At 40.2% G+C, this 19,291-nt stretch overlaps 3 protein-coding genes across 4 annotated transcripts in view; 2 read left to right on the top strand and 1 right to left on the bottom strand.

Annotated features, from left to right (window-relative positions):
* Positions 1-5,087, top strand: part of hspa12b (heat shock protein 12B) — a 26,539-nt gene extending 21,452 nt beyond the window's left edge. For both annotated transcript variants that reach the window (XM_016662064.1, XM_016662065.1), the window contains 5 exons: positions 1,250-1,354; positions 1,426-1,684; positions 1,774-1,877; positions 2,374-2,564; positions 2,643-5,087. In XM_016662064.1, coding sequence (XP_016517550.1) covers positions 1,250-1,354; positions 1,426-1,684; positions 1,774-1,877; positions 2,374-2,564; positions 2,643-3,128 — 1,145 coding nt within the window. In that variant the 3' untranslated portion in view covers positions 3,129-5,087. The remainder of the gene's footprint in view (positions 1-1,249; positions 1,355-1,425; positions 1,685-1,773; positions 1,878-2,373; positions 2,565-2,642) is intronic.
* On the bottom strand, positions 4,764-12,198 carry cct7 (chaperonin containing TCP1, subunit 7 (eta)). The gene is made up of 12 exons (XM_007574583.2): positions 12,101-12,198; positions 11,389-11,472; positions 10,470-10,539; positions 10,282-10,388; positions 10,024-10,202; positions 9,052-9,223; positions 7,729-7,893; positions 7,443-7,631; positions 7,280-7,377; positions 7,031-7,163; positions 6,345-6,551; positions 4,764-5,422 (listed from the first exon to the last, which is right to left on the bottom strand). The coding sequence occupies exons 1-12, from the start codon at positions 12,104-12,106 to the stop codon at positions 5,192-5,194; spliced, it is 1,641 nt and encodes a 546-aa protein (XP_007574645.1). The 5' UTR covers positions 12,107-12,198; the 3' UTR covers positions 4,764-5,191.
* A 464-nt stretch (positions 12,199-12,662) lies between these two features.
* krcp (kelch repeat-containing protein) lies at positions 12,663-18,935 on the top strand. The gene is made up of 13 exons (XM_007574584.2): positions 12,663-12,893; positions 13,074-13,235; positions 13,543-13,624; positions 13,719-13,766; positions 14,206-14,431; positions 14,582-14,659; positions 15,255-15,386; positions 15,475-15,662; positions 16,244-16,440; positions 16,530-16,624; positions 16,719-16,773; positions 16,909-17,006; positions 18,318-18,935. The coding sequence occupies exons 1-13, from the start codon at positions 12,832-12,834 to the stop codon at positions 18,536-18,538; spliced, it is 1,644 nt and encodes a 547-aa protein (XP_007574646.1). The 5' UTR covers positions 12,663-12,831; the 3' UTR covers positions 18,539-18,935.
* Positions 18,936-19,291: the final 356 nt, after the last annotated feature.

Raw genomic sequence — 19,291 nt, forward strand, 5'->3', positions numbered from 1 at the left:
AATTTGACGAAACACGTGGCCCCACTGAACTTTTCTGCTCTTTCCTGTCCAAACACACACACACACACACACACACACACGCACACACACAGGATGGACCCAGCCTGTGGGACTCTCTACCCCCTGCGCTGCAAACCCACTGAGGCAGTTACACAAGAAACCTTCCTTTGTCCTCGTCTCTTCCATTTTATTTGTTGTTTCTTTGCAGATCTAGTCATTTTTTTCTCTGTGTTTTTATGTTTGGGTTGAGACCGAGTCCTTCACTTATCTCCACGCACATCATAAATGCTCTGAGACAAACAGCCGTTCCTCAACCCTGAAGATGTTTATTGGTTTAGAGCCTTAAGGGAAAACAACGGACTCACCTTCAAAAAACAAATCACTCAGATTGAGCTCTACTCTTGCCTTGAACTTTGTCACATGACATAATACTACAGCAACAAACTTTAATGACAGAAAATACATTAATTAAATCCATTAGCCTGCAATAAGAAATCAGTGAAATCTGTTGTAATACAGTAAATATCACTATTTCTCTGCTAATTAAAAGCTGGTATTATAAAATTTATGGTTTTATTCTGAGATGGCAGTGAGATAAAAATATGTGGGTTGAATATAAGAAAAGAAAATCAGTTTTGTTGCTAATATAATTTTTTGTCTTTTTTAGCTTTGGGAAAGTGTGATTTTGTTTTAGACGTTTAGGAAGAATCTCGATGCGTGATGACTTAATAGCATTTTTTGGGGGGAATGAATATGTTGCCTAAAACATATTTAATGAATCCAAAATGCATCATCAGAGACAGAAAAAAAGATATACTGTGAAAAACCACAACAAATTTTCAGAAAAAACTGCTAAAATGATTATCAATTTTTAAAAAAATGTTATAGATCAATATGCAAAAAAAAAATCAATGAGCAAAATACAAGTGCACACCACACTTTTCAGATTTTTAAAAAATAAAATAAAGTATAAAAACATCAACTTTATCAGAAAAAGAATCTGTAAAAAAAAATTCTTTTTAAAAATATGTTCAGTCATGCTCGACTGTGTTGTAATATGAACAATTGTGGAAAAGATAAATGGACGTGAATACTTTTTAGGGGTGCTGTAAAAACGGAGATTATTGCTGCACATCTTAAAAAATAAGTTTATGACTGCAAGACAAATGTAAGAATGAAGAAACCACTTTAAGAAACTAAAGAGATGAGATGAGAGTGAACACTTTTGCTCACTGCTTCCTGTCTGTAGGTGACAGGTACGTCGTTGCAGACTGCGGAGGAGGAACGGTGGACCTGACGGTTCATCAGATTGAGCAGCCGCAGGGAACACTGAAAGAGCTCTACAAAGCCTCAGGTACACAACTTCTCCATCCAGAAATGACAGCGATTTTCGACACATTTCCAAAACTTCAGTGCGTCTTCCAGGCGGTCCGTACGGCGCGGTCGGGGTCGACCTGGCCTTCGAAGCCATGTTGTGCCAGATCTTTGGCGAGGACTTCATTCAGAGCTTTAAAGCCAAGCGGCCGGCGGCCTGGGTGGACCTCATGATTGCATTCGAGGCGAGGAAACGAACCGCGTCGCCAGGAAGAGCAAACGCCCTGAATATCTCCCTGCCCTTCTCTTTCATCGACTTCTACAAGAGACACAGAGGGCAGAGTGTGGAGGCCGCCCTGAGGAGGAGCAAGTGAGTGGAACCGATGTGTGGAAGTCTGAGGCTGTGGCCTGTTGTTGTGTCTGTAAAAGTCAACAAGAATCTGTTTTTGTCTGTGTTAGCATGAACATTGTGAAGTGGTCGTCTCAGGGAATGCTGCGGCTGACCCAGGAAGCAATGAATGAACTCTTCCAGCCCACCATCAGCAACATAGTCAGACATATAGGTGAGGAAGACGTGGACGACATTCAGACACTGTCCACATACAGAAAGTAAGAGACGCTGTCTTTGACTTGTTTGTTTTTTTAGTACTTTCTACATCTAAGCCATCATGTCTTCATCCAGAAACTTCCTGGTGGCTTAGCACAACAATCAGGAAATGCTACTGGTTTTCTTAACTCCAACTAGATTGTAAAATGGTTGGGAGAAACATCTATTGACTATTTTCTACTCGTTTCAGTGGAACACATTTCTTTCATAACATTTTCAGTCATTGTTTACCTTTAGGTTTACCACATCTGGTTTGTTCTGGTGCAGAATTATGATGCATGTGGCACAAATCGGATTTTTGACGATGTGAAAACATAGGAAATGGGCCATTTAGACTGCAGTGACACATGGGGGGGAATTGGTCACATTCACCTGCTGCGTGAACATTGCTTTAGTGCTGTGCCCAAAGAGTCAGAAAAGTAGCACTGCATTACTTTTCTTTTCTCTAACAGAGGAGTTGATGGGGAAGCCGGAGGTGCGCTGTGTTCGCTTCCTGTTCCTGGTTGGTGGTTTTGCAGAGTCGCCGATGTTGCAGAAAGCAGTCCAGAAGGCACTGGGAAGGACCTGCCGGATCATCATCCCCCATGATGTCGGCCTCACCATCCTGAAGGGTGCCGTTCTCTTCGGACTGGATCCCACTGTGGTAAAGCACCAGGGATACCAGTTAGCATCAGAGTGGCTAACTGTGACTCTCAATCTAATGGCTTCTTCTCTCTCGCAGGTCAGAGTGCGACGTTGCCCTGTGACCTACGGGGTCGGCGTCCTGAACCGGTTCGTTGAGGGACGGCACCCTCGGGATAAGCTCCTCATCAAAGATGGCCGCGAGTGGTGCACGGACATCTTCGACCGCTTCGTCTCCATTGACCAGTCTGTGGCGCTGGGAGAGGTCGTTCGGCGAAGCTACACGCCCGCTCGGGTGGGCCAGCGGAAGATCATCATCAACATCTACTGCAGCGCCACAGATGATGTCACCTACATCTCCGACCCCGGCGTCCGGAAGTGCGGGACAATTACCTTAGACTTACCGGAACCATTGGTGCCACCTGGGGCGGTGGGAGGAGCAGAAGGAGGAGCGGTGGTGGCGGGCCCAGAAAGGAGAGAGATCAGAGCCACCATGCAGTTTGGAGATACAGAGATCAAAGTCACCGCTATTGACGTCATGTCTAACAGGTCCGTCCGGGCTTCCATAGACTTCCTGTCCAACTAAGGTGGAGTAGCTTAAAGAGACTTGAAAACAACCAAACCTGATTTAATTCAGACATTATGGATCTTGATCTTCAATCAACATTAAATATTTTCTTGAACTCTCCCTGAGTTTATCCATCCAGCCCTCCGGAGAAGATTTGATTGCTGTGCATTTTTTGCACAGAAACTCTTCAAAGAAACAAAAACACTCTTCGATACAAGATGCTGGAACAAACGTACCCTGCAGTATAAGGATTTCAAGCTAAGACTGAATCACCTAAAGACCTCATAAAGTATACTACCTAGAGTGAGAATCACTCTTGTTTATTTTATCCTGATATGATACTCAATACCTCATTTAAATTGTATCATGAAACCTGTTTGGACTCGTATTGTTTCTCTAACATGGTAGTGCTCCATCTAGTGGTAAGATGACATAACTACAAGCTGGAAAAGAACATTAAGGATTGTGGCATTATAAGATTTGAAACTTTTACAGTGTCATGAGTGCTACTGTGTTGAATATATTTACTCAGACTTGATTTGTTTAAACTGAATGTAAGCAGTAAAAAAAAGTCTTAAAACGTTTTCATGTTTTACAACATAGTAAGAAAGTTTTACCACTGGACATCCCTTGAACGTTGGTCTGCTAACGTTTGCTAAATGTCAGAAATTAAACAAGATGGACGAACGTTGGCTGGAGGCCGAATGTTTGCTGAGCATCCGCAGACAACGTTCTACGTCACACAGACGTTCAGACAACGTCAGAGATAGAAAAATTGCAATTTTGTAAAACAAAAATAAGTGATCACTATAAGGGTTTAAAAGAAACAAAAAAATAATTTAAAAAATCACAGCAAAAAAAAAAAAATAATAAAAAAATAAATTAAAAATCAAAGTTTGGCTAACGTCCGAACATTAGACATTGAACGTTAGCTGTTTTAGCTAGGTCATTGGGTCAAAAACGAAGCTTAAATGTAAGAAAGATGACTAAGCTGTTTCTTGTAGTTGGTGACCAGGTTTTCAAATCAAGAGGTATTTTAGGCCATTTCTTGGTGCAGAAACTCTTTCGCTCATTTGTTTTCTGTAGTTTTGGGATTTGTAGCCTGGCTTAGCCTGTCCATGACAAAAATGATTCTTCTTTAGCCACTATGCTGGAAAAGCCATTCATTTTCAGAAAATGACATTTCTTTGAGCATATACTTCAGTTAAAGATTAATCAGTTACTATATTGTTTAAATCAATTCGTTACAATTATTGAGATTAATCATTTTAGCCCAAATACCGTGAGAAACTTACAAAGCCATGACGTCATATGCAAATACTTAGGCCAAGTAATCTTGGAGTATCTGAACTCCTGAATTTGAAGAGTAAAATAACTTTAACTCCAACTTTAGGTCGGACAGCAAGGACAGAAAATGCGTTTTTTTCTGGTGCATTTAAACATCATTCATTTATATGGTTCTGAGAGGAAGCCTGGGGTCTAAAGGTAGACTTATTGTGACCAGAACCACCTCAGTCAACTACATTACATAAGGGGAAGAAATTAAATTTTATACCCAAGCTGCTTATTATATAAAATACCAATACTACTAAAAATAATTCTGCAGTGTTTTTAAAACCACTTTGAACATAAACACCAGGAATAAGTGTTTTATTTCAGCTGTGAATTTATTGTTAACAATGGTCCAATAAATAGCTTCACATAGATGGTTTCAGAACTGCTCAACATCCTTTCAGTGCTTTATTCACCCCCACATCAAACAGCTTTTCTTATTAACAAAACGAGGCTAAAAGGTTACAGATTCCATCAGGTCACACAGAAAAGACCAGCCTGTTTAAGTAAAAAAAAAAAAGAAAAAAAAGCTGCTGTCATTCTGCTTGTACTGGCTACAGGAAGAGAATATGAAATGCTTTAGTTGGCTGGTCAGAAACTACAAGACAAGAGGAGAGATTTTTATTTTTTTTTAGCAGAATGTCCTGGGTTGAAAACATTGAAAATCTCCCCCAGAAACTAAAGCAGCATCCAGAAATTCTTCCTCCTGCATCTGCGATTGGATTATTTTTTTCAGTTGATGGGTTTAGTTAGTGAGCGTGGGGTCTGCCGCGGCCTCTGCCCCTGCCGGCGCCACCTGGAGGTCCGTCTACGCTGCTGCGGGGGTTCTTGATCGTCTCGTCGACCGACAAGATGAGGCAGGCAGCCTCCGACGCCGCCGTCAGGGCGTTGATCTTCACGACGGACGGCTCCCAGACGCAGGCGATGAAGTTGTCTGTGATGTCCTCACTGGTGATGTCCACGCCAAACCAGAGGCCGCCCTGCAGTGACAGAAAAATGAATACAGCTGTAGGAAAAACCCTAGAAATACATATTTTGAGGGTGTTTTCTACAACAGTGATGGGTCTATACTAAGAAAAGAAAAAAAATAGTCATAAAATGACAATAAATTCATATTACAAGAAGTTGTATGAGAATAAAGTCATAGTATTACAAGAATAAAGACATAAAATTACAAGAAGTAATACGACAAAGTTTAAATAAGAACAAACTTGTATGACAATGAAGTCATATTATGAGAATAAAGTTGCAGTAGGATGACTTTCTTCTTGTACCATTTAAACTTTATTCCTGTACGACTCCATTCTCGTAGTATTTCTTTCACTTTCTTAGTGTGACCCAAATACTTTGTTGTAATTTTCATAACTGATAGTCTTGTAAACTCGGTTTAATTGGGGATCAAAATTGCGACATTTGCTACATTTTCAGTTGGTGCAGTTCACTTTCACACTCTTTGTCAAACAAACCAAACTAATTGAAAAACCTGTTCCCCTCTTCACCTGTGGTGGCGCTGCACCAAGAACTACTGAAGGAAAAGACAGAAATATCTGCAGAAGACACTGGTTACCGTTTGCCCTTTATGAAATGTAAACAAATGGCGTCAGATTTTGGCGGTTGTGGGATTTCTCTTTTGTCTTTGCTAAAAGACCACGGCCCGTCTCTCCCTCTAGCGCTAGATTAGCGGGTCCCCCAGTCCACTTGGTATTTCACATATCAAACTGCGCCACAGTTCACTTGAACTGAACCAAGATCGAGGTTTTTAAATGGACCGGTAAGTTTTTTCGGTCCACAGAGTTCAATTACACATTCACACCTCCACAAATGAACTGGACTTTCTAGGATTGATCATCTGGATTGTTTCTAAGACTGGGGTGAATTCAGTCTGAAAGCTTCGTTTCCTACCTGCGCGTGCTTTGCTCGCAGCTTGTTGAGGATGTTGGTGGCGTCAAAGCCGGCGTTGTCGCACAGCTGTCGGGGGATGACCTCCAGGGCCTTGGCGTACGCTCCGATCAGCAGCTGCTGCTTCCCGGGAATGGTTCTGGAGTAATCCCGGAGGTACTTGGACAGCTCCATCTCTATGGCTCCTCCGCCTGCGACGATGGAGTCATTCTGGAAAGAGGCGACACATTCATCTACATCTGGATTCAGTCAGATCACGAGGATATTGCTGCAGCTCTTCACCAGCTTTTCACATCTAGAGTAACTTATTTGCTAAACATCTCATAACCAGGAATAAAGAGGTCTGAACATGAAAGCACAACACACTTTTCAGACATTGGTCAGCGTTGGAAGCCATTAAAATGAGTTATTTAATCTCTGTAAACAAAATTTCTCTTCAAGAAAAGGTTTAGTTGAGACCAAAGCACCAGACTGGAGACTTAAGTCATCCTGTTTTTGGTAGAAAGAGAAAAACGATAAATGATGCAAACAAAAATTATTGAGCTCGTTTTAATTCATAATGCTATTAAGTGATTAATTGCGACAGGCCTGGAAGTACCAGACAAGATTTTTGCAGCAGGTAAACAACCTCCTGGTCTCTAAAGTGAACCACAACCAGTCACAGACGAGCTCAAAATTGAGAACCGAACCTTGATGGCTCTGCGGACGATCATGATGGCGTCGTGCAGCGATCGCTCCGTCTCCTCTGTGAACTGCTCCGCTCCGCCTCTCAGGATGATGGTGCACGTCTTTGCCTTCGGGCAGCCCTTAAAGAAGTTGTACCTGCGGATAAAAAGAAGAAATATTACCCAGGTCGCCACTTCCTTACAGACTCAAAACATTTCTAGGACCAAGTCCTTCATCTCAATGACAAACCACCAGCAGAAAGCCTCTCTCACCTCTCTCCTCCCACCTGCACCTCCTCAAACAGCTCACACTGCCCCAAAACGTCATCCGTCAGCGCGCTGACCGACGTCTGGATGGATCCTCCACAGGCCTGCAACACAAACCAGTTAGAGATCCTTCGGTTCAGACCAGCCGGTTCAATCGGCCCAGTCTCACCATCATGGTCCTCTTCAGGTCCTCCTCTTGCACCCTGCCGGCACAGAACAGGTCTCTGTCGGCGAAGTACTGCGTGGCCACGTCCCCGATGGGCAACTTGGACAGAACCACCTTGGCTCCTGATTGGTAGATCTTCTCCAGCTTCTCATACAGGATGTTCCACTCTGCGTCCACGATGGCCTGGTAGTCCTGTTGAGGGGGTGGGAGGAGGAACGTTGCAGACGTCATGCGAAAGACCAAAAAGAAAAACTGATTTAAAGAGTTTAATTCCGAGACAAAGGCCGACCTCCACTGATTTCACGCGGACTTCGGCGTTGTCCTTCTCGGCCTTCAGCTCCAGCTCCACGTTGAGCAGCGCGATCTTTGGGTTCTCGTAGCGTTTGGGCTGCATCTCGAAGCCGGCGTAGGAGAACGTCTTCTTGAACGCAACACCACTGACCAGCTGGGAATCCTGAGCAGAGAATTTCATCCAGAGTTTAATTTCACAACTAACATTTAATCCAGGGTTCGCACATTTATCCAATAATGAGATTCAAAAACCTTACAAAAATTTTCAAGGTAAGTTTTTAAACTTTTCCAGCACCACACACTGGAAGTAAAAACAATACAAAAAACAAAAGTCAACTTCAATTAACAATTATGATAATTATGATGACTGTGAACCTCTGGAGATGACGATGCAAAGAAAGATTTTACATAAAATCAAGAATCAAATCCTTCATGACACTGTCGTACAAAAACAGAGTGTCTTCAGTCAGAGGCTTCGTCAAATTCGCTGTGATACAGACTTCTACATGACGTCTTTCCTGCCCACAGTCATCACCATGATTCTGATGAAATTTAAATTAATTTAATATACAACAACATTTAATTTCCTTTGGAATCAGTAAAGTATTTTTTTTACTGAACTACATAATTTATTATTGTAATTGTTAATATCTTGTTGTAGTATCTATATTCTGCAGCAGGGCCAAAGTGAACTAAAGTATAATATTTTGAACATTTTCTCTCAAACATCTAAACCTGACTGGTCTGAGAACAAAACATAATTTAACAACAAATCCCCTAATTTCAATCATGTTTAACATATAAAATATAAGATAACCTTTATATCAATTACACAGATCCATGGTGAGTCACTAGGAATAATAAACACTCATTATATTGAAAAATTCTAACAAACTGTGTTCAGGTAAATTACCTTCCTAATCAAATTAAATGCTTAAACACAATAAACAAAGAAAACTACAAAAAATATCTAAAAAAAAAAAAAAAAAAGCAACTTCATTTTATTTTGTGGTATTTAGCAAATAGATATAATTTTGGTAATTGTAACTAAGCTTAAACAAGAGAAGTTTGGTCTGATTTAACTTTAGACATTAAAAAATAAGTGTTTTAGGGATACGAAAACATCTGGTTTCAGCTGTAAATGTTTACCAAATTTATCCTTATAATCAGACATTAGATCGCACTTTATTGTGAAACTATGTGGTTTCAATATTAATCACTTTCCAAACCTTGAAAACACCGAAATGAAATTCAAGCATTTTCAAGGATTTCAAGCAGCGATAAGGACCCCGACATCTGAAACTGAACGGTGAGCACCAACCTCCAGTGCGCCTCCCTGCACCTTCTTGATGCCGATCATCTTGAGAGACAGCAGCTCATCCAGGGACATAACGGCGTCCACCACCATCTTGGAGAAGAAGCCCTTCTCACCGGCGATCAGCTTGGAGTTCAGCGCTGTGGCGGCACATTTCTCCAGCAGCTGCCTCTGCTCCCTGAGAAAGTTTATAAAACATTTACAACTCAACCAAACAGGAGAAGGTGATTTGATGAGTTTAAAAGCCATTAATACGGTTTCTGCAGGTGTCAGACATTTTTAAATACCTTTATGAATGACATGTAAGATCTGTATCACTACTGAAACATGCAAAAGAAAAGTAGTGCCAAGGTTTTTTGCACAGAATGACTAACATTGTACAGAACCAGCGTTGAAGATAAACACTTACATGATAGACAAAAAAAAAAGTTATCTCACAGGCAACAGAATATTAGCAGTTAGTTAGCAATAGCCTCAAAAGCCTCGAGTCACAGAACATAATGAATATGTCTGCAGGTGACTCAAACTTTTGCCTGATGGAAAAGTCAAGAAAAATAATGTACATGCACTATACAAGAGTAAATAAAAAATTAAGACAAATTTAAGACTTTTTTTTAAGGCCAACTTGAAGGTTTTTGAATTAATTTCAGACATTTAAGGCCTTAATTTTAGACACACAAATTTAAGACTTTTTAAGGATGTGAGGACATAATAAAGCTAGCTGGCTAGCTAGCAATGGTATATTAGCAGGTAGGAGCAGTAGCCTCAACTACCTCATATCACAGAAAGACCTACTCAATATTTTACAAAACAGTAAAGTCCCATGAAAAAAAGACCCACATAAAATAAATGAGATTAAATAGTTCTGCCACAACAAAATTTAAGAACATTTTTTTCAATGAATTTAAGACTTTTTTGAGGGCTAATTTTCGATCTATGAATATAAGGGACGCACAGACGTCCTGTTTAAAGACTCACTGTTTGTCGTCTTTCTTCACAGAGACGGCGATCTCCTTGATCTTGCTGACAGCGAGGTTGGTGGCGGTGCGGAACGCTCTGATGATGGTCTGAGGGTGGAGACCCTCCTCCACATACGGCTTCAGCTGCTTCAGGAACTCGGCGGCGAGGAGGGTGACGGATGTGGTGCCGTCTCCAACCTGGAGGAGGATTCAGCGGAAACGGAAAAATTAAACTTCGTCCAGCTTTAAATGTGAAATCTGCTGACCTGGAACTCACCTCGGCATCCTGGGAGCGGGCGATGTCTACCAGCGTCTTGGCTGCAGGATGAACCACATCCAGAAGTTTCAGGATGGTGGCGCCATCGTTGGAGATCGTGGCTTTACCTGGAAGAACGAACACATTTAAAAAGCAATGATAAAACCACAAGAGACTGAGCCAAAATAACTAATTTCATCTTTTCTCACCCCTTCCATCCACCATCAGCTTGTCCATCCCCCGGGGCCCGAGGGTGGTCCTGACAGCCTCAGAAATCACCTGCAGGATGAAACGTCACCTCTATGATTATGAAGGAAGCCATTTTAAATCTCACATTACTTTAATAGTTTCTTTTGACACCTAAAACTCAGTTCCAAACACAAATAGTGAATGGAAGTATTTGAAAATCCCACTTTAACACATTTTCTTGTTTCTCTGTCAGCAACTTAAGAGGCCTAAGCTTGATTAAACCTTTCACAAATAAACTATATTAATGTCACTGAGGCTAATACACAGACAGACAGGATGTTTTATCAGATAACTTGTTTTATTTAACTAAATTATTGTAGATTTAAAAATGTTGGTGAAACAATATCAGTTATTGATTCAATGTTTCACAAAAATTGTTTAGAACAGAATTAACTGCACACTGCACTGTCTGAATGTATCAATTTATGCCAAATTGAAACAATTTATGGAGTTTTCAGCATTATGTTACTAAAAGATTTTATGTTTTTAAAATGGTAAAAACTCTTCATAGTATTATGCCAAAATTTAAAGTTAGTTGAATTAGAGAAAGAAATTTTTAGGGTAGAGCGCTTAGGTTGCTGCACATTGCCGGCCAGCAAACTTAAAGGATTCCTACGTTTCCCTCATTTAAATAAAAGGAAAAAAACTGTAAAAACTACTTTGATTCTGTTGTTTTAACCGCAGTCGGCATAATTGGTATCCAGCAAAAACCACTGTTAGGTCATGAGGTCATTTTTTTGTGTGTATGTAAATGCATTAATGCTTTTACTCAAGCCTACCAACTCATGCTTACCTGGGCCGTTGTCATACGTCAATAAATAAGAATAAGCTGCAACATTTCTTAAATAATGAACAGAACAGGTGAAGCCTTCCACTCACCTGGCAGGCATTGATGTTGCTGATGAGCTGGGGAATGCCTTGGGATGTGTCTGTCCCCTCCTTCAGCAGGATAACCGGTGTGGGCTGCAGGAAAGAAAGAGAGAAAATCAATTATCAGACAACTGACAAAATAAAACTGGGAAAGAAGGGTGTTGAGTTTAACGCATGTGATGCAGCTGATTGTGTCTAAAACCCTTCCTGACTGTTCATAACATTTACAGCCATATAAACACCAACTGGTTCCTTTGATAATTAGATTTGGTCAAACTTGCAACATAAATATGCCTTACAAAGGCAATCAAACAAAAGGGGGAACTCCTACATAGAGCATCTAAATCAAAGAATTAGATGTAAAGTTCAAAAACAACTAAACAAATGCAAAATATTAAAACTAAACGTTCCACAATGTGAAAAACTAGCAAAACGTGAGACAAACTGTGTTCGGTTATATTTATAAACCCGTTTATTTGCAACAAGCTAACGGACATCGCCGTTCGCATCACATACGCCCATTGATTGCAGGATGCTAACACCTTCGGGGCTAACAAAAACATCTAAATTGAAGTAATTTCAATAAAATAGTAGCTTTGCAGCACGTCTGATTGTCAGTCACATCTATTCAGAACACCTCCAATGTTAATGATGGCTGATAAACTAAAGGATGGACACGGATTAGGCGTTGATTTCGGGGCTTCAATGCTAACTCACTCACCATCATCTTTGCAGTTCTTTCGAGAAGCTTTCACCGGCATCCGATCCCACAATGCTTTGCGACCGTTACGCTTGTTTGGGGCTGCCTTCAAGAGCAGCGTTATAATTTGCATCCCTAACATGAGTTACATTGTGAATTATATTTATTTTTGCATCACATTCGCTGATACTCGGTAAAATAACACAATAAGGCAAATCGAGATATCATATAGTCACTGTTGGGGGCCAGCAATTGAACATATTTCTATAAAATAACTTAAAACTCCCACAGGTTTGTATTACGGCAACAGTTATTCTTTCATACTCGGTGGAGGGTAGTTTAATTTGCTAAATATTTTAATTTAATCTTTTAAATTAAATAGGATCATTCCTTACAGTCTCGTTTGCCACTTTTAAAATAGCTGCAATCTGTATAAACATAGATTCGTAATGCTTTTGAACATATCCCGTGGTCGCGGAAGCAGGGTGTAGCTCTCAACCCGGAGTGAGCTCGATATAAGTATAAGGATACGTGGCGGTGGGCGGATCACTCGCTGACATAGGTTTGGCACCGTCGCCGCCTCCTGGAAGAATACGCTTAACAACAAACCAAGCGCAACACTTGCATTTGGCTGGAAATAGCGCGGAATTTAGAAGCTGTACACACAGCAGGCGGGAGAAGCCAAAACAACATTGTGTTTTAACATTTTAAATCGTGCTAAAGTTAAAAACGAATTAAGGGAGAATTTCAAGATGGATGAGTTCGGAGTTTATGCTATTTTTGGGGTAAACGGACCGCCTCAAAGGTTGTTGAGGTAGGATAGATCTTCCACGGGAGTTATTTAACAGCTTGCTGTTACTGTGGGTTTTGCTCCTCATTTGTACCGTACAGACAATTTTATTTTCTTGTTGGGAAAACATAAATCTTGTTTCTGTTTTGTTGGGAACTAAAAGCTCAGTTTTTGCATTTATTTGACTTGTCTTTTTGTTATCAGAGCGGAGGGGTCGTGCAGAGTGTCTGCTGCGGTTCCACCATCTGTCCGCCAGGTGGTGCTGTTCAGCAGCGGACCGTGGGGGGAAAGGATCTGCGTCAACGCGGAGCTTAACGACGCTGATCAGATTCCCATCACGATTGGAAAACTGACCCCTTATAACAAGTATGTACACTTTGTACATTTTCTCAGTTAATAAGAAATGAAACGTATGTTTTTATGAGTAATTTTGATTTGACTAGATTAATTAAAAACAACTAAAACTTAAAAGTCAGAAATTGATACACATGTAGAGTATTTGTGATATGGTCCAATGTCACAACAGCAACTTATATCAGTTTAAAACTGTCAGCTTTTCTGCATGTTAGAGATGTAAGAGCTTTTCAAATGTAATGTTTGTATTACCTGGACAAGAACGCCACATGTTTTGTGTTTTTCCTTCCCTATTTTGTTATTAAAATCATGTATTTAGGTGTCTCTCATGGGAGCAGTGGGAGGAAGAAACCTGGACAGACGGCGTCACACTGAATGTTTCTCTGGAGGGAGGAAACCCGGTAACGCACATTCAATCTTTCACAAGCATTAAGAGGGGAGGATGTCTTTAATCAGTGACAGATTAACCAAACTTTTGTTTTTGCTTCTTTTCAGACAAACTCACAACCAGAGCTGATAGCTGTGAATGAATACACACCAAAGGTAGTTTATTTATCATTCACTTGGAGCAGATCAGCTTGAAATAAATGCATAAATCAGCTTTTTGGTGATTTATCTATGCCTTGCTATATTTTTCAATATGAACTAAAAACTCCAGAAGGAATGCCTCAAATATTTTGAAACGTGAAGCAAGTACCAAACCTGAAATTATCTCATTTTGTGCCATTTTTCTTTTTTTGAATTCAGTTTAGATCTTAATTCTGCTATCTGTGTGTTGTTATCAATAAAATGTTAGCTCAAGTCTTTTAGTTTTAATTTTTTTTGACTCAGCTTTTATGGAAGGTGGAAAATATGTTTAAAAATATGGTATTTTAACACCATATTTTAAAATATGATGTTAAAATACCAGAAAAGTAAAGTGTGCACTCTTTACTTTCCTGGCAGTCATGTTTAGTTTGTCTCATAAACACTGTCGCATCAGAATCCGACGGCTCCCCTCGCAGACCGAGAGCTCAGCGGCAAGAGAAAGAGAGAGCGATCGACTGAGGAAGACGGTGGCGACAGGATGTCGGAGGCGAGAGGAGAAGAAAACATTTGCCCAAATGGAGTTAAGGAGAAGGCGACGCCTGTGCGAAAAGGCAAAGGTCAAGTCAAAAGCCAGAAACTATTTGGTAACGGAACAGACGCCTCCAAGGTGAAGGCAGCAGGTGAGGAAGAAAGAGTTTTCTCACCTTAATTTACAAATAGGAGGAAGAGTTTCAGTAGAGTACAGTAAAACACAGTCATTAGGTGTTTGGGTTGCTCGATACGAAGGTGTAAAGCCTCTGTCCACTGCTTCTCTTTGTTGTCTTTTCCAGCTAATGAAGCAGGAGCGACGCCGCTTCAGAACGCAGCCAGGACGAAGAGTCGGCAGGCCAAGACTCCCACACAGACATGTACGTTTATTTACACAACATGTGAGATGTACACAAGCGAATCCTGAGATTCCCGATTTCTATGTAAAATCTGGTATTTCATACTTTAACACGGTTCCTTTGAAAGAGAAACAGACCCACAGCATCACAGAGCCTCCACTATACATAACAATGAGCATTAGCTGTGAGCTGCCAACGTTAGTCTCAGCTCCAGGTGTTTTAAACGTTTTATAATTATAGCTCTTATTGTAGATAATGACATTCAGGTGACATAGCAAGAAATAACAATCGGGCAAAAGAAAATGTCTCCAAATAATTTTCCTTCAATGTAAACCTTATGAAGCTTTAACAGAAACCGCAGGTGTGTGTCTGAGTCTGGAGAATTTTTGGTTAAAACACCTTTGTTCTTCATTTAGAGAATCCAGAAATGTTTCTAAAGAGTTGCAGTACTTTATAATGAAATTACTCAAGTAAAAGTAAAAAATACACCGTAGTAGAAATAATCCTAAAAGTAATTTTTAAAAAAGTTACTCAAAGTAACTAGTTACTCAATGTAACTAGTTAATACCCAACTCTGTACGTCACACTTCATTATGAGTTTCCCCTCTGCCCACAGCCTCTCTGGTCGGCCCGTCAGGACGCTGGGGTCAGACTTTGTGCCCCATTGACGCTCAGACGGCCATTTTAATTGGCGGTCAGGGAGCCAGGATGCAGTTCTGCAAAGACCCGATGTGGAAACTCTGCACAGGTTCGCTCCATGCTGCCCGGCGTTTGGAAACGCCTCTTTGAGTCCAAATGCTTTTAACGGATATTAAATCTGTCTCTCCACGCAACAGAGGATTTGTCCTGGGTGGCTGCGGAGACTCTGGCGGAGGGCCCCACCCCCGAGGCCCGAATCGGCCACTCGGCCGTCTTTGACCCCGACTCCAAACGGATATTTGTGTTCGGAGGCTCCAAGAACAAGAAGTGGTTCAACGACGTCCACATCCTGGACACTCAGAGCTGGAGGTGGACCATGGTGGAGGCAAGTAAAGCAGACACACAAAAAGTATTCAGTCCACTTTAACACTTCTACGTTTTCTCACAGCCACAAATTTACATTTTGAAATATCTTTTCAAAATGTCTGAAAAGTGTGGCATGCCCACGTTGTTACGCTGCCACCACCAAGCTCCACAGTGGATGTAGTGGCATTAGGTTAACAGCAGGAAATCTTTAATGTATTGTGGTGCTAAACCGTTCAGTGATTTATAAATTAACAGCAGTATTTTAAAGTCTATTCTCTAAGGAGCCAGTGGAAGGACTGTAGAACTGGGTGATGTTCTCTAACTTCCTAGCTTTAGTCAGAACGCCAGCAGCAGTGCTCTGGGTCAGCTCCAGCTGATCCAGAACACTGTTTTAGACACTGTTGCAGTAATCAACGCGACTAAAGATAAACGCATGGATGAGTTTCTCTAGATCTTGCTGAGACATCGGTCCTCTAGCCCTGGAGATGTTCTCCAGCTGATAGAAGGCCGACTTTGTAACTGTTCTCATGTGGCTCTGAAGGTTCAGGTCAGAGTCCATCAGTACTCCCAGGTTTCACTGGGATCTTGTGTTTCTACCAGGCCCAGGGAAAGGTTCCCCCTCTGGCCTACCACAGCTGCAGCATGTTCCGGGGGGAGCTGTTCGTTCTGGGCGGCGTGTTCCCTCGGCCCAACCCGGAGCCCGACGGCTGCAGTGACTCTTTATACATCTTCGACCCCCACCTCTCCATCTGGTACCAGCCCATCGTCACGGGAGACAAACCCTCCCCCCGATCAGGGTACCAGAACTCGATCCAAACATTCGTTCAAACACGTTTTATGCTCAAACTCGACTCTTTAGCTGCTTCTGTGTTTTGTTTCCTTCCAGCCACTCGGCCTGTGTGATGCAGGAACGGTACATCTATGTGTTTGGGGGATGGGACACTCCCGTCTGCTACAACGACATGTACATGCTGGACCTCGGTGAGGCTCACGGCAACAGAACCGGATCTCACTGGGTGTGAATATATATATCAAGCTAAAATTTTGCATTTTTTTTATTTATTTTTTATTTAAGGTCTAATGGAGTTCTCTGTTGTGAAAACATCAGGAAAAGCTCCGTCTCCTCGAAGGTACACACACACACAAAAGTTACATTTTAAATTTAATTCCTGCTATTTTTGTTGGAATAGTTTAAAAAACACGCAGAAAAAAAAAGTTTTGGGAGGATTTTAAATCAAGAAGATGAACATCTGTGTCTGTTGCAGCTGGCATGGCAGTGCAGTTCTCTCAGAAACCAAATTCCTGATCCACGGCGGCTACAACGGAAACAACGCCCTCAGTGACACCTTCATTTTCGATATAGGTGAGAAGCAGATTAAAAGATACAGTTACTGGACTGAAATACATGAATATGAAGCTCTAGCTAGGCTTTCAATCATATATAGGTCTACAACTAACTATTATTTTCAGTGATTATTCTGATGATAAAAAATCTGCACATTCTATTTACTTTTCATTTTACCATTTAAGTCTTTTTATACAATTCTAGACATAAATTAAAGGATGAAAATAAAGACAGAATAAATTTTTTTCTTAAATAAAATAAGCATATTATTGCCTAAAATGCAATAACACAGCATTCCTTTAGTGAATTTGAACAAGTGAAGCTAAAACTATGCTACTTGAGAAGTTTTGGCTAAAAGACATCTTTAGACAGAGGTTGTTGGTTTTTTTATTCTAAATGCAAAATGTATACTTATTTTGTACAATTTTGGCTTAATTAAAGCTCTGAATATGTTGATTTGTCAGTCTGTATACTCCAGTTAACGATTAATCAATTACTAAATTAGTTGATGATAATTTCAGTAATTGATTAATCATGATTAACCTAATTAATTGTTTAGCCCTAATCAGAAACATTGTGGTCAGGTTTAATTAGTCGTATGAATGACCAGGCCAAAAAATATATACATATATTTTTAAAATCCCAGGTGTAGTTCAGAAGGACTCAACATGCAGACCAGAAGCAGAACTATTGCTATTTGTCATTGCAGGTAGAAAAGAAAAAAGGACAAGTAAATTTCCTCCAGGAGATTATGTTGAGATTACGCCCCCAGGGATTATATAGGAAAAACTCGGACATTTCAGAATTTGAAAAGTCTAAAATGTGCCAGAGATAATTTTTTCTTTTTCTTTTTTTTTTAAATTGAGCTCAGAAATTTGCTAGAAACTAAAGAATTTTAGAGTTTCAATAAACTTTTCCAGAAAAACCTTCCTAGAAAAAAAATATTTTTTTTCTAGGAAAAAATATTTTCCTAGAAAAATATTTTTCTAGGAAAAATATTTTTTCCTAGAAAATTTTTTTTAGGAAACAAGTTCCTAAAAAACTTGTTTCCTAAAAAACAAGTTTTTTAGGAAACTTGTTTTTCCTAAAAAAATTTCTGAGATTCATCTCAAAATTTGAGTTTTTTTCTAGCACATTTTTTTACTTTTGGAGCTCAGAAATGTCTTTATGAGTTTAGCGGTGAACATTTTACTCCCTTTTTTTTCTATCTTAAATGGCCCTAATACCACATAGTAGCCTGGCTTCTAGTTTATTTAAAAATAAGTAAATAAAAGAAACATTTTGAGGGTTCTTTCGACACCGTTCTGATGTGCGGTTCTTACCTCTCAGACACAAACAGTTGGACCGAGCTGAAGCTAGCTCAGCTCTCCACGCTTAGGGCGGGGCATTCCATCGTCACCATGGAAACGCCCGATCACCATGGTTACTCCGAGGACTCCTCGGTCTCCGCCGGAAGAACTCTGCTGGTGTTTGGAGGCGGAGACAACGAGGGGACGTTTTTCTCCGATGTGACAAGCGTTTCCGTCGAGGACCTGCTAGCCGCGGCGTAAAGAGCTAGCCTTTTAGCACCACCCGCTACATCCAGCTCTATGATTAAAGTCGAGGTATCTGCTATTGAAGTGTATATTTTGAGTTTACTGGAGAGATTTTTCTTTTTCATGTGTGTTCTCTTATGTATAAACAAAACTGCATTAAGAGTCAAACTACTGCTTATTTTGTAAAAAATCGTCATCATTTATTAGGCTTTTAAATGTCCATTGAGAAAATATTTTGTATATATGTTTAAAACTTGTCTTGGGGAAAATTTACTTTATTTTCTTGTCTTTTTATTGTGTTATAAGCCATTCTTTCAGCAATTTCAGGGTTTGTATTTAAACTACTTTATATATTGTTTAGACACTCCACTCTTAGCTTCTGTTTATACTTAATAAATGTTTATCTGTTAAATTTGTTCTTTCTATGCCTTTAATTTTTGTTTTTCATAAATCTTCATTTGGTGGGTCAACTTTGAGAGGCTAATCTAAATCTGCATCACCTGGTTTTCATAGAAAAACGTGATTTTACAACAATATTCTATTCAGCTATCATTTTAGTGTTTAAAAAATATTTCATTCCTCTTTTGTTTTTTAGGTAAGGCATTATCTCTTTCCCCAGCTTTCTGTCGCACAGATTTAAAGAGGAGTGGCAAAATAACATTGATTAGCAGTGCACAAGGTGGCTATGTACAAATGCATGCCACACTTTTCAGATTTCTGTTTGACCAACATTTAGAAAGTCACACTTGTTGTTCACCTAATAGTTAG

This window comes from Poecilia formosa, unplaced genomic scaffold (genome assembly GCF_000485575.1).
Source record: "Poecilia formosa unplaced genomic scaffold, Poecilia_formosa-5.1.2 Scaffold357, whole genome shotgun sequence".
NCBI classification, from domain to species: domain Eukaryota; kingdom Metazoa; phylum Chordata; class Actinopteri; order Cyprinodontiformes; family Poeciliidae; genus Poecilia; species Poecilia formosa.